Source organism: Schistocerca piceifrons, chromosome 1 (genome assembly GCF_021461385.2).
Source record: "Schistocerca piceifrons isolate TAMUIC-IGC-003096 chromosome 1, iqSchPice1.1, whole genome shotgun sequence".
NCBI lineage: Eukaryota > Metazoa > Arthropoda > Insecta > Orthoptera > Acrididae > Schistocerca > Schistocerca piceifrons.
In genome coordinates this window covers 1116458915-1116474483 of record NC_060138.1, presented here as the reverse complement: position 1 = coordinate 1116474483, position 15569 = coordinate 1116458915, and the positions used below count along the sequence as shown (strand labels likewise).

The 15569-nt window shown below is 35.9% G+C and overlaps 1 protein-coding gene across 1 annotated transcript in view; it reads right to left on the bottom strand.

The window, feature by feature from the left end:
* Window positions 1-451: 451 nt before the first annotated feature.
* LOC124777364 (zinc finger protein 37 homolog) overlaps window positions 452-15569 on the bottom strand; it is an 88814-nt gene continuing 73696 nt past the window's right edge. Inside the window, exons 6-7 of the mRNA XM_047252745.1 lie at window positions 14952-15111; window positions 452-553 (exon numbers count right to left, since the gene is read on the bottom strand). Of these exons, the coding sequence (XP_047108701.1) occupies window positions 531-553; window positions 14952-15111 (183 nt within the window). The 3' untranslated portion in view covers window positions 452-530. The remainder of the gene's footprint in view (window positions 554-14951; window positions 15112-15569) is intronic.

Here is a 15569-nt window from a genome sequence, read left to right as displayed (position 1 = left end):
GTCAGCACTGTTTTCAATCATCAAGAACTCAATGTTTCTTTATCAGCGGAATGAAATCGAGAAAGGAAAAATAATTTCAGAGATACTTCAAGCGACTATTACACTGCCACCACTATTTCAGGGTGTATAAGCAGACAAGAAAAGAAATTCTTGGATTTTTCCTGGATTACCAGTTAAAAATATACCTTTCCTTGGGTGACAATACTTTACACCTCTGGTGAAAGTACATATTCTTCCATGTTAGTGACAATATATTTTCCCTAGGAGTCATAAACCTCACCAATCCTTAGAATGGTGAAGGTTTTATACACAGGCATTGGACCGCCCAGCACTTTAGGAAATGAAACCCAGCAAAAAAACAATGCATTTTAGAAAGATCTTTAATGTGCGGCAACATTTACACTGCTCTTTTTCATATAACGAAAGTATAAACATGAATTCCACTACATATAGCACGGTAGCTTCTGAAGCACTAAAATCAAGATTGCGATGTGCTTTTGTCAGCCAGTCATAGCCCACATCACGTGATCTCACCAGCCAACGACAGTAGATACTGAAAGAATAGGACACATGATGTAGTCAGCCAACAGCAACATCATTTTTAAGTAGTGTGAACACACAAATAGGAAAAATTAATGGTTTAAATTAAGATATACACAGTGTAGCTACAAGAAAAGCTAGCTTTTGCATAAAATATTGGTTGCCGAAAAAAAAAATCTCTGAAGGTGTGGTTAAGCAGGATTCTAAGAGCGCAACTTAAACCGCAGCAGCTGAATATTTCTGACAAGCATGAATACATGTTATTTTCCATAGACAAGTCAATTACATGTGAAATTGCTCAATAACTCACCTTGCACTTTTTTAAGCAGAATTATGCTTTTTGGTATCAATATTGTATAATTTGTAATGTATGCAAGAATATGAAAAGTTAGCATTGAAGCTTGGTCTTTTTTAGCATGTGTTACACCCTTTAAGATGTATCAGCCACAAATGTGTTTAAATAATGGTGTTAATAGCTGGTCTTCGGGGTCTGAAACTTTTTTTAAGTGGCTGGTTCTTAGTGTTAAATTTTGAATGAGAGTCTAATGCTCCGCAATTTACAAAATTCATTGCACATTCTTGCAAGTAACATAATTACTCTTGCATGAAAGGAAATTTACTTTGAAAGTAAACCACCATTCACAATATCTTCCCACACCTGTCAAAAATGTAAACAGTTGTGATGTCACACTCATTGAAACGAGGCCCATGAGTATTTCTCATGGTCCCTGCGTAGCAAGCAGTTGGTTGTTACAAAGCACTGCATAGTCTTTGACACATTTTGCTGTCGAAGACGCTTGTGTGTGCACTGTGTTGTTGTTATTGTGAATGGTGCATACTTTGTAACCAAAGTTTTATTTTGTTGTTATTCTCTCATTTATGTTTCATTGCGGAAACATTATTCTGTGGTAGTGGGCTAAAGCAAAATTCTTACCAATCAAAAATATTAAAATTTAACTGAAAACTAGAACAATGAAAAATTTGAATTTAAAAAATTCTCAGGTTTTTCCTGGATGAAAGGATACCCACATTTTTTGGATGAAAAAATTTCTGGGCTTTCCCCGTTTTTCCCAGTTGTCCCAGAGTGTATACACCTCGTATTTACATTTCATATTAACGACCCAGGGGAGTAGTGTCGGAGGCCCTGTGAGGCCATTTGCGAACAATGCAGTTGCAGTGGCAGATTACTAGTGTGGTGACTGGCAGTTGACCCTGAATGTAAATAAATGTAAAGCATTGCTGTATAACAATGGAAACTCCTGGATGGAATAATATGTAAAATAAAGGAAAGGCAACTGTTCACCTACAGCTGACTGATGTGCAGCACACACAAACATGCAACATAAAACTATTTATGCTAGCTTTTGAGCTCTCGCTCTTTCTCTAGTAGAATTACACCACATCGATGCCCAAATGCACACGCCCATAGCCACATAAGAGGTGTGTCTGGACTTCCAGATCATTCATCTACATCAAGATGGAAGCCATTGTTTATCATCCCGTGCTTCACTAAATTCCGTGGCATTTTGCCTTGGGAAACAATGTTATAAAAAAGATACTCATCTCAAAAAATGTAAAAAGATGTAAAATTTAAGATGTTTTTGTAGTTCTTTAGTACCCGTGGTATGATCCCACACTTTCAAGGCTTTAACTACAGTTTTATACATAGTTGCTAAGTCCATAAAGAAACCTAAAGAACAACACAAGTTCTGTAAAAAATATGGTCATGAAAGGGTTAAGATAGGTGTCAAGGCAGCATCTGTAGCAAGAAAGATGTAGCAGATACTTTCAGGTGTATTTGGCAGAATGCACTTCACAACTCAGCAGAAGGATCCTAGCCAGTGTCATTTTTTTCTTAATGCAGCGAAACAGCTAGTGGCATAGTAACTATTCTCCAGAGGTATGGGTTGAAACCACTGTTCTGGGCCACTCTGGCCACTCTAAATATTTAATTAAAAGTTATGGCTCATTAAAGATGACATCGGTCTTTGGTTAGTAAGTGCCCACAGTACTGCTGAGTGTTTATGATGGACAAACCACCTACACAGCTGCCAAGCCCTTGGATGAAGCACCACATGAAACAGAAGAGGACTAGACAAGTCAGCCATGGCAGAACACTGCTCAGAGAAAGGTCACAGAATATTATTTGAGGAGCCAAGGAGTTTGGCCCAAGTGACTACATATTGGGATCGTACGACAAAAGAAGCTGCCCAGATTTGCACATGGCCCTGTAATTTCAACACAGAACAGGGTACACACTTAGCAGGCTGTTAGGATGAGCTTCAGACACAGAATGGAAACAGAGGAAGACACTTGACACTTACATATCTGTTGCAATAGTGGTTTTGTGACTGCAGAGACAGTTACTACAGGTCTGAACAGGATCCTTCCTCCAACACACAAATTCTGCACACATAATTTGTTCACAACACCCTGACCAAATTTTTCACAGGGGTGCGGGGCACGAATGAAGCGAATCTACTGATACCCAACACATTGACAGCCAGGGGGTAGAGTGGCAGTGTGTGTGTGTGTGTGTGTGTGTGTGGAGGGGGGGGGGATGTGTTTTCCCCATGCAGTTCTAGCATTAGACATGGACTTACTGCTTCATCACAGCACTAGAATCATTTCATAACAGTTAAGGTGCACACAGGTACAGTATTGTTAGATCGATAATGTTGGCAGCAGGTGAACACAAACCACTCGTGGTCCGATGTCAATCAGACTTCTGCTGATCTGGAACTAGGGTATCCTCATTCAGGATGTTGTGAACAAGCCTTAGTTACTGCACATGATGATAGCGTAGCTCATGCCATACATATAATTTTACTGAGGACTCAAACCTGTTATCACATGTTAAGCACAATTTACTCTTAACATAGCACCTATTGAAGGAACAGGGTATAAAGGGCAAGAAAAAAACTTTATTATTACACTGTTAATACCTGCAGCCATTCTTACTCATTCCGTAATTAAATGTTTTTTACAGCTTCGATAAGAATAGCTGTTACTCATATTTTGAAACTGAATACTTAGATTTGTTTTTGACCAAACAAGTTCCACCTCATTTATTAAGCATCTTCAGTCATCTAAAAACAAATTACTGAGATACTTGTTTGGTTAATTATAACTTTTTTGTTTTGAGATATGTAGCATTTCGCAGCAGCCCTTTGAGGTTATCTTAATACTTACAGTGTAGACTGAGAATTTACTTTTCTGTCTACTACAATTTACTTCTATGTAAGCATTTTGTTCTTAAATACAAGGACAAAAATTTTCAGATATAATTAATTTATTCTGCTCAATATTACATATATCGGAGATAAAGCTACAAAAGCAAATACAACTTTTCAGCTAATCACATTTATCATTCTTCAGTAGTTACATAAAAAATATAATCAAAACAAGTTTATAAAAAATATATGACTATTTCACATCATGAGACATACTGCCGTTATTGTTAAAAAAGAAAACGAACTGAGATCATATGAAGCACAAAGCTTACTTATTCTTAGCCTCATGAGATTCATAATGAACATAAAATAAATGGAAATCACACATTTGAAAGCATACATTTATACTACAATGTGATTTTTCTGACTAGATGATTAATAAGTAATTACAAATGTGTAATACACAATTACTAAATAGACTGATTAAGAATAACAACTGGTAAACACTAAAAACAATAATTTTATTATATTACTCAGACCATCCCTGAGACTTCCCACATAGTATATACAGAGTAGTGACAGATTTGCCACTTGTGCTGGTAACTGTATTTTCTTATTCAAATGATAATGTTTAAGTATGACACAGAAAGCTGATACATTATCAAAATTATTCACCTCAATAGACAAGCACTACAAAATTTTGACATTTAGAGTATACTTTTGAATGATAATTACGAAAGGTAAAGTCCGTTAGGCAGCTGGAATATTAACATCTAACTTGATAGTTACAGTCCTGAAATGACCACAGTCACTATATTTGGATTGCATAACTACATCTTGTACCTATTTTTTTCAGTGACAATATTATCAAATTGTCTGAAAGGAAATACATGAATAATAATCCATAATATAAGTGAAACATTAAGATTATACATTTTTAATTCAAGACTGCAACTATCTTGTGAAAGAAATACCAATTACTCTACAACATAAATTGGAATGCATTCACTTTTGTATACTTTTCCAGTTCCTCTGAAATAATAAAATACAGTCATGCTAGGCTATTAGAGTAGCATAATTTATCTCTTAGATAGAAATATTTATTTTTCTTTGGCACTGATCTCAAGCAACCACATTATGTTTATTAAATTAATACCAATATATGAACTGTGATTATACTTTCACAGACAGCAGTGCATATATTGTTGTATATATAAAAAAAGAAACTGGTTACATAAGCATATTGTGTGAATATTTACATACCACATGTTCAAAAGCAATTTTATACATTTCACATTTGTGGCACCAATGCAGTGCTAAAATAGTAACTGCTCTCTGTACCTTCTACATAATAGATTGAGAAAAACTACATTTACACAGTCTTTGGTACCTATGTTCCCCTTACTCATATCCTTTGGTCCTATGAAGGTAATATATGACTTTATGTGTACTGAAACCAGGAATCTGTAAAAATGCGAAAAAGGCGACTGCTCAACTAAAGCAGATTGACGTGTGGAGCACAAAAACACGTAACAAAAAACAGCAGTCACACTAGCTGGGATTGTCTAATTGGTTGTGAGTGTTTACTATTACCAGTAAAATGTCTAGTGGCCAAAAGCTAGTGTGAATGCTGCTTTCTGTTATATATTTCTATGCTCCATGTACCAGTCTGCTACAGGTGAGTGGTTACCTTTATCTTATTTTACACACTGCTCCATACAAAGCACAGGAAACTTTTATTCTGAGATTTCAGTTGTTAGTAATTTGGTGTTTAAGGATCAAATACCTGACACTGGTGTGCCTTCTTAAATTTACTACATACTATATGTCTACAAACAAGGGAGGAACATTAGGATTTAACATCACATTGACGGTGAGGTCACAAGAGATGGAGCACAAACTCAGATTGTGAAAGATGGGATAGAATATCAGCTGTGCTGTTTCAAAAGAACATTCCTGGCATTTGCCTTTTAGGGAAATCACAGAAAACCTAAATGTGATCAATGTCTACAAGAGATCTCATCTCACATTCTACATTCCACAGGTTGTAAACATTTGATATCCAGTAATACTGACTAATGGCTTGGAAGGAACTACAGTGGGGGGTTAAAAAAGCCTCTTTCAAAACTGTAACAACATAGAGGAAATATATAACTCATTGTTGAAAGCTTTCACCTAAAATCATCCGTCAACAGTGTACTAATACCAAAGAAAGATATCACACATAACAAATATCACATAGGATCTTGCAAAAATCTGAGGCTGGTATGAAATACGAACAACCAGTTGTAATCAAGCTGCAATATGGGTCGGCTTTTACTCTGAAATGGCACCTAGAGGACATCATGAAATGAAGTTCAACTTGGTTGTACAATGTGGGACATATTCATGAGAATAATCGAAAAGTAAGTTATGTAAAGGTGATATATACGCAGCTTTGGAAGAAAAGGATTCAAGTATACAGTAAAAAACTTGTAACGTACCTCACATATTCCACCCTTCTTTCTCAACTCTCTTCCTTTAAATACATGCTCTAGCACATGTTTTATGATCACAATTTCTTGTTCTTGAGGCAGTATTTATCTTTTCAACCTCATGAATTCAATTTATTCCTTTCTAATAACATTTACTTGTTTTTTATGATTTATCATAATTTTTAATTTTCCACTTTGGTTTTGGATAACTGCCATCAATTTCTGTAACATGTATTCCCTATTTTCATTCCCACTGCACAACCTTTCAATTTTAGTTTACATTGTCATTACAGGAAACACAATTACTACCATCATCACCCTCTCCTTGCCAATGTAATACGTTTCTCCACCTGTCAGTTGAAATTAATCTTTTTGTTACACCTCATTTGCATTATTTCTCATTGAATAATAACTTTCAAACCCAGTTTTCTGAGCATAGTGATTGACAAACTAACAGTTTGGAAGACACGTGTAATCAATGCCATTCTTCTCTTGATATTTCAACTGTTAATCATCCAGCCATCCATTGAGTCGAAATGCTGACTCTGCAGCAGGTGTCTTCAGAAAACATTTCTTTTTTCCTGCATACTTTCTCTTTTCTTCAAGAGGTTATGAAATGCATGAACCAAGGAAGGTTATGTGGACTGCCAATAGTCCATACAAAATTTTGTGCCTCTGCTGCTTATGGACTGCATTGTATTATGCAGCTAAACACATTAACTCTGCCTTGAGACCTCTTCTAAAGAAAGGCTGTTCATCACATCCACACCTCAGCTGAATTTACCATCAGACTAATAGCTCTTAATTTCAATAAGTTTAGACTTGTTAGTCAATGTTGATGTAGTAACAGTTTTTACTGAAATTTCCCTTTCCAAGTCCTTACCTGTGATTTTAACTGCACTTTTTATTAAATAAATTTTGTAAACAACTGTCAGTGTGTCACCATAAGGCAATGTACAGATGAAATTTTAAAACTAATTTATTCTGAAGGTATGTCAATGACACTTTGGTAGTGAGCTTCACTGCAAAGACAAACTATATTAATTATTGGATCAGCTCAGTGGCAGTTGCTGGAGTGTCACTAATGTGCACTAAAATCTAACTTGACAAGACAGTCTTCTCTTCTAAAAAAGCAAAATTCTGTTAGGTTTGTTAGGACAAAACCGATACATGAAAGTTTTTCCAGAAATCCAGAAATAGAGCTGATAGATGGGGAATTTAGTGACAGTGGACTCCATTCACATTGGACAAGCCACTCACTGTTCATTGAGGGCAAGACTAAGAAGTAAGGACAGATTACAACATCTTTGAGCAGAAGAAAATGAATCAGGCAAACACACAACACACCACACCACAGGTTTCTCTGTCTGCCAGCACTGGAATCATCACTGCCCAGCTGTGAGCCACCTCTGTACTCTGCATCAAAGTCATGGATGATGCACTTCATCAGGAAATGGAAGTAGCAAGAGTTCCAGAACCAAAACCAAAGCAAGAAATGTGCCAGCTACTGTGAGGCAAAGAGCGTGCCTCACAACTCCAGCACCCCACGCTCCATCGGACACAGAGATCTCCCACCTCCACCTCAGAGTAACTTCAGGCTTGGCAAAAGTAGCTTAATTATTACACAAAAGTCATGATGGGATAAAAGAAGCCAGACCACAAGCCAGCAGGAAATCTCAATACTAAACAAGATCAATGGCTCTGGCATTACAAAACCTGACACGAGAAGAAACTTAAAAGACGTACTGGTATGGACAAAAGTGATAAATGTAGCACCAAGCATATCAGATTTTACTGTGCACAGAAACTGCACCACAAAACTTAGAAGCAACAACCCTGACATAAAAGCGCGACACCACAACAGAAGAAAGCTGCAGCCCTAAGGAATTTTGCACTCTGAAACAATGAATACAAATTTTGGCATTCCGGCCCACCTAAATTTGGTCAACATATTTCCAAATACATACATAACATTCAAGTGTTAATGATCAACTACCAACAAACCCCTTCCCTAAAACTTCTTTATCTACAAGAGATTGCACAACGTCGAGCTTCCCCACATGCCACCATCATACCCAGCACACTGCACAAGATGTTTCAGTTATGGGTGTACAATAGATAACTGGCACAACCGCCAAAATGGGTAAGGTGCACAAGGGAATCACTACACCAGCAAGTGTGACATGAATAAAGAAAAAGTTAAATGCACAAAATGTGAGGGAGAGAACCATCCCGTCTGCATTGACCCTTGGAACAACCAAACATGTCAATAAACTGATGCCCAGCAAACCAACAGTCACACCAGATAGGCACTACACCAAACTTGATGACCTACTCAGGGCAATCACTACCACCGGTCCAATCAGTATATTACCAGGTAGACAACCAATCGAAGAAAATGTCAGAAACACCCAAAAATCCAAAGAAACAAACAAAACAAAAAAACTGCCCCAAACCTTGCCATATCATAACAAAATCAAACTAACATCCCATCATTAGCCACAGCACACGAAAAACGAAACATGACTAGCAGAAACATCAATTCAGGCAACTCCCAACAATGAAATCATTCACTTCACCATGGAGATTGAAAATAACACATAACAATCATTATTCAATGACTGAGCCTAACACTGAAAGCAGCCTGGAAGATACAATTCACTGCATGCCAACTCACATGGATGTGTATCAGTAGCCCAAGATAGGTGTTCTGAAGACACTTGTTTGCAAGGCAAATGCTGTTACCAAGAATAACCATCTCCACAATGAAAGCTAACACCTTGCAGTTAATGGCTATTACATATTATCCATAAGGCTTAGTATTTGAAAGCAATGATGGAAATGCCACATCAAGAGGCTAAAGAGGAAGTGTTTACAGTAATGTCTTTCCTACCACACGTACATGGTATTCCTCCCAAAGTACACAGGATCCTCAATAAACATAAAATGAACGTAACATTTCCACCAGCACTGAAGATAGCCACTCTAGATGGTTCTACATATAATGAGCAAAGGTTTCACAATGCTGATGTATTTAAGATTTCAAGTGACTGTTGTCTACAATGTGCTGACCAAACAAGACGAAAAACCCAGGATGATGCATGGAAAGTCAACATTACAGCTACCTGCTCTAGACTGTCATATTAGCAACAGATCAACAACAAACAAAGCATTCTATGGATTACAATGGCGACCAATGTTCTGCATCCACTTCATCTTTCTAAGATTCAGTCATTAAATAAGCTATTGAAATCCATCTGCAAAGGGATTTACTTAATAGCGATGCAAGCTTCAATTTGTACAAATTAATTGTACAACTTAATAGTACAACTGAAAAATAGTACAACAATTGTACAACTTAATAGTGATGCAAGCTTCAATTTGTACAAATTATGAAATCTCATGTTTTTAACATGCACATCTTAAAGACACAGTACTGTGGTCCCATCAATACTGTGTAAGCATGTAAACAGTTGGTGATCCATAGGTACCATAGGTCCCTTGTACAGAGCATGGAGGCAGGTTGTTTCCCAGAGAGTTACTTTCTTCCAATTGTTTATGTACATATAAATGGGGGCAGGTGGACACAAAATTTCTACTGTCATCCCTCTTTTGACTCAAGAGATGGCTAGATATGTTCCAATGAAAATAACATGAAGAGAAAATAACTGGTTTTGACTACATTCCCAAAACCTCATAGACCAGCATCTGTGTGGCTTTTTTCAGTATTTCCTCCTCTCTGATATTTAAAAATCGTCTTCAAGCTTTCACTAAAATTTGTATCTTCCATAATTCTTTTGATAAAATAGTTACTGCTTCAGATTCAAAATAGGTTACTACCATCCATAATCCAGTGCAATTCAACAAAAAATTACATTTAGCTGTATTATTAAAATTAAAGATTCACTTAATAAACTTTGTATAAAATATCAGGCAATGATAGAAGAAGACTAGATTTTTTATTTCATTAGAAGACTAGAAATGATTCAGACAATCTGTGAACTCTGAATGACCACAGAGAGTGTTTTGTTTTTTCTTCATTGCATATAACTACATTCAGAAAACATAATTCTTCAAATGATAATGATTTTTTAACAAAATTTCAAGTTACAGTTTACATGTTTTATATTATATGCATTATTATTTACAATAATATATGGCAAAGATTGCATTACTCTATTGAATATATCACTCATCATAACCCTTTCAAAATTTGAACAGAGCCAACCCTGTTATCTTTTATTCCCATGAAAAGACACACAAAAGTGTTATCAAGAATTTGTGTATTATTTGGCTGAAGTTAAGCCAAAATAGTCTGGAAGCTATTCATGTAGTAAATAGATAAATTCAGATCATTTAAAAAAAGTTTAAGTCACTCAACAACCATTGAAGATGAGTCATACAGAGAAAGCCTTGGTTGGTTATTAGCTGATTCTATCAGAACAATAGCTTTTGCAACAACGTCCTTTCACACAAAGTATTCTCAGTAGTATTGCAAGCCTAATGTTTAAAACAGAAATAAGGCCTATAAGTTTTCTCTCCCATTATCATCATTATAAACATGTGACTATCATGACTGCTATTATGGTCTCCTTTTACAACCAATAGTTAACTTCTACACAGTCTTGTTGTCAGCACAGAAGTGATATTTCTTTCAGAAAGAATGTGGTGAGAGATAGAGAGGAAAGGATATTTGCAGATTTTTAGATGTTTCGGTTGACTATAAATCATGAGGGTGTTGTGGGACTCTGCATACTGCAACCTGAAGCATACATTCTTCAACAACAGTGCTCAGAGTTTTCACTATGTTTGCTTTAAAATGCTCTCATACAATGAACTAACACAGTTTCCAATAAGGATCATATAGATTCTGAAATGAGACATCTGAGATGATGTTTCAAAAGAATGGATCAGATAAGAATCATATTAAGTTATCAATCTCTGATAAACATGAAATGAAGCTATTCCACCAACGTAAAATGATCTGGAGACAATGCTACTTCTTTCTCAGAGTCGTGGTCAGTAAAACAAACAGAGTCCTTGGCAGGAATGAAGTCACATCAATTTTATGCAGGCCAAAGAAATCCAACCAGAAATAAATTGGTTGCAGTAAGTATGCACATTATACATGCTCAAGCCAGTCAAAATCATTGTTCAATGGCAAAAACAACAAGTACTCAACATCAAACTGAGCAGAAAATGTACTAAACAAATTAAGCTACAGAATAAACAGTTAATTTTCATGGGTAGTAGTTACATTCAAAATGCACAAAATATTTGTTTCTTATAAGACAACAATGAGAGATTGCATGTGACCTGTGATGGTTCAGATAATGTCACATACAACTAATGTCTGCATGCTGTTAATGGCCTCCAAGAAGTTGTAAGGCAGTTGAAATACATAAAGGTAATTGTTATTGACATTCTATATTGGCTTTATTGAATTCACGCTCACGTGTTAACAGGACAGTAGGAAAAACAAATGCACATCATGCTGAAATCTGCCATAGTTTAGTGAATATTCACTTGGTTGAAGTAAACAATTTTAATGGGAAACTTAGCAAATATCATAGAATTTACAGTAACCCAAGCAGAAAAAGCCACTTCTAATTTAATAGGCAGTTAATGAGCAGTATCACAAACATACACCCACATACTGTATTTCAGAGGACATCATACCTTTGCCAGTCTTAAAAGACTTATTCTACATGATTACAAACTAACAATGTCATAGCACAAAACTGAGAAGGAAAGAGGCACTGATACTGGGCAACTTCTGAGAACCATGGTCTCTTTTTGAAGCAGCTATGCTACCCTCTCAATTCTTGATCCAAGGGGAATAAGCAGGCAGATAGCTTGTTGATGTAAGGGTTATCTAATAATAAATCAGTACTTACATGTACAGCTCTTATACTGACAATATATTTACAACATGCTGCCAATACTTTTATAGGTCAGTAGGACAATATTTTTTCCATCAACATATCGATACTTTTTTTCGATATATCAAGGGCCGATAATGATGTTTTTTAAATATCGATACATCTGATTCTCGATATTTTTAAAAACATCAACAGTCCCAGTGGGGCCACCATCACATCAATGATGGGCAATGACAGGGCTGAGAAGCAGCCTTCATAGTGAAAAAGAGTTCCCTTCTTCCTCCACACAATGTCTGGGCACTGCCAAGATTGGAAGGGGTAGTATTACTTCACTCACAGTCAATTAAGATGAGGGTAGCCTTCAACCTTACGTCAAAGCTATGGGAGACAGGCTCTTAGTGGAAAATGGGCCAAAACTTGAGGGCTGAATGCTCCAAGTCAGTTAAAAGTCAGCAGTTAGACGGTCAGGATGCACTTGAAAGTTAAGTAGACTTAGTGTTCAGAGCTGGGGACTTAGAGAATTCAGCAGTTCGACTCTGTCTGTTATAGAAACCACTGGCAGACTTCACTGAAAGCAGACAGAACACTGTCTCTGTGTTAGGGTCTGCCCATTCTCAAGGAGAAACCTCCATCAGGGCAGTTAGCTTTGTAGTTGAGACTTAGAACAAACTTTGAAGTAAAGAAATTCTTCCATTGGTCTTTATTCTCAAAGTCACTTGCAAATCCTCACCTATTCATACAAAAGATTATCACATCTAGCCTCTTCAAATTTTTCTCTCCTTGTGGTGAAATTGCTGAATCCCTTATTACAAACTGTATTATTCAGTCCCAGACTATACCAATGTTTAGGATGTGTCACTTTTGGAAAGTAGTTAAAGTGATACATAGTGAAATATTTCAGGTCTTTATAAAGTGCCCCCCTAGATGTGGACTGGAAATACATCTACAGCAAAAGATATGTTAACTCCAAAAATGATTTGTTCAGAAATTGTAACAATATTTGAAGGTACATTTCTAAAAAGAATATGGGTAAATTAATTGAAGGAGTCTATGAAAAACCCCTGGAGCAACATGGGGATAACGATACCAAAATAGGAAGACCTGTGTACCATATCAATAATATCAGGCATCTGTTAAATAACTGCAAAAATATTGTAAATATTAAGCAAAGCAAGTAGAAAACTCAAATTTTGGTTTCAAAAGCAATTTGCTTTGCAATAAAATCAAATTAGTCTGAGATATATAAGGTTATGAGATAGGATCTAATACTACAAATAAAACAGATTTTGATAACTGTCCAGTAAGCAACCAAATCCTTTCCAAAAGATAATTTTATTCCCCAAATTGAAAAATGAGGTAAAATAACCTAATTAAATATAATGGCATCATTACACAAAGGGGAAGGTTGGTCTGTACTACAATCTGAAGACTGGCACAAAAGGAGTAGCCTAGAATACAACAGCACTAAAAATTTCAACACACACTCCATTAACAGTAATTTCCTGAAGTTCAGAGAAACACAATGAGTTTTTATATCTGAACTGTAGGGGTGATACTTAAGTAGTATTGCTCTAACAAAGACTGGTGTCATTTCTGGTAGCATCAGCACTGTTATTCCTTATCATAACTGTGACATCACTACAGCATATGTCAGCTGTTATGAAATGAATACTGATGATAAAAGGAAACTGCAATAACAGGCATGCCAATCAGTTGTTGATTACAACAGGCACAGTAAGCTAGGGTTTTCGTTCAAATTTGACATGGCAAAAATACTGAGGCACTGGGATGATTATTTGCTTAAAAATTGATTCTATCCAGACTTTTTACATACTTCTGTTGTTTGCAAGGTTTAATATTAAAAATTTTAAACATGTTTCAAAATAACAGGCTTGCCTCCCAATATAAATTTCTGATACAGGACACAAATGAAAACATTCCCTGTCATTTACAACATTTTCATTAATATCCCTGCTGTGACTAGAAAACAAAATATGTAATCACTTATTTTGATTACGTAGTTGGTTAAATTACATAATTTAAAAATGGGAAATATAAAATAATGGAATGTAACTAGGTAAATATATAAACACTTTATCAAAAATTCAATATAAATATGACTAGATAATATTAGGAATGTTGGATAAGTTTTTGGTACATTTACATAACAATGGTTCCTAAATTATTGAGCATTTGAATAACTGAATCTTTTTCAGCATCACTGACATGAGGAAAAAGCAAGTGGTCAGATTTGGTTGCTAAATTAGAACCAAATGTATCACTAAGATCAGAATCAGCTGCACTGGGTGCAAGGGAAATTTCAATTATATTCATATTTTCCTCTGGGTCTGCAGCAAATTCATCTGAGTTGTCTCCCATGATGTTCATGTCAATGTCGTTTGGCTGCTCATTATTTTCACTGGCCAGGAAAGCTTCAAGAAGATTATCTGATTCCTCAATGGCTTCTTGCAGAATATTATTTTCATCCACTAAACTTGCTGTATTTTCTTGTAAAATGTCATCATTTAAAACATCATTCTTAGAAACCAGAAATGCATCAAGGTCATTGGAATCATCATCTACTTCCTGAAAACTTGGAACCTCATTGTTTGAAGTCCCTTGCTGAAGGACAATACCATCATTCAGACTTTCGGCTGCATGAAGAGTGACAGTATCATTTAGAACCATTTCACAGTCAGCCAGCTCTCTGGTCTCAGACACAAAAAAGGTTTCTTGAATTTCATTTCCAATACTGTCTGATGTTAAGAAAGTGAAATACTCTACATCTTCTGAATTGCTACGCTCATCAGTTTTACCATCAGATAAAGCCTCCGCTACTTCTGAAGATTCTAAAAATGACCTTAAGCTTGTATATGTTTTACCTTTCCCTTCTTCACTGCTTATTACTAAATCAGTTTTCCTGGTACTGGGTCTTTTCGTTCCCTGCAATTCTGAACTGGGTACCAGCCCTGGTTTTTGATGTCGATCCATGTGTCGTTTTCGATTACTCCAATCAGCAAATCGTTTCCCACAAATTCCACACTGCAATTTAAAATAAAAAATGTTAAAATGGAATTTCTTGAGAAATAAAATAAAAAGAAATAAAGGAAAAGAATGAGATACATGTTAATAGTCTTACAGCCAAAAACATTTGCTCGCAGAACCACTAGTAGGAAAAAATGAAAAATACATAGAATGCAAAAATTACAATTACATGTGACAGAATTGATAACGAGCAGAGAAATGAAATAAGATTATAAATACAGGGTGAAGGCTGACTAGGTTCAGTAGAGGACAAACAGAACTATGACTGGTCAAATTCTTAAATCCTTTTTTATGCAGTCTGCTCAGCTAAAAACTATTGTCACTGTGCTTTTACTGCATTACTGGTCTTTAGGGCAATGTCTTTGCTAAGATTATCTAACAACATATAAACCTTATTATAACAAAGAGATAGAGGGGCTGGCCAGTACTTACCTCAGCTCAGTACAGCCAATAGA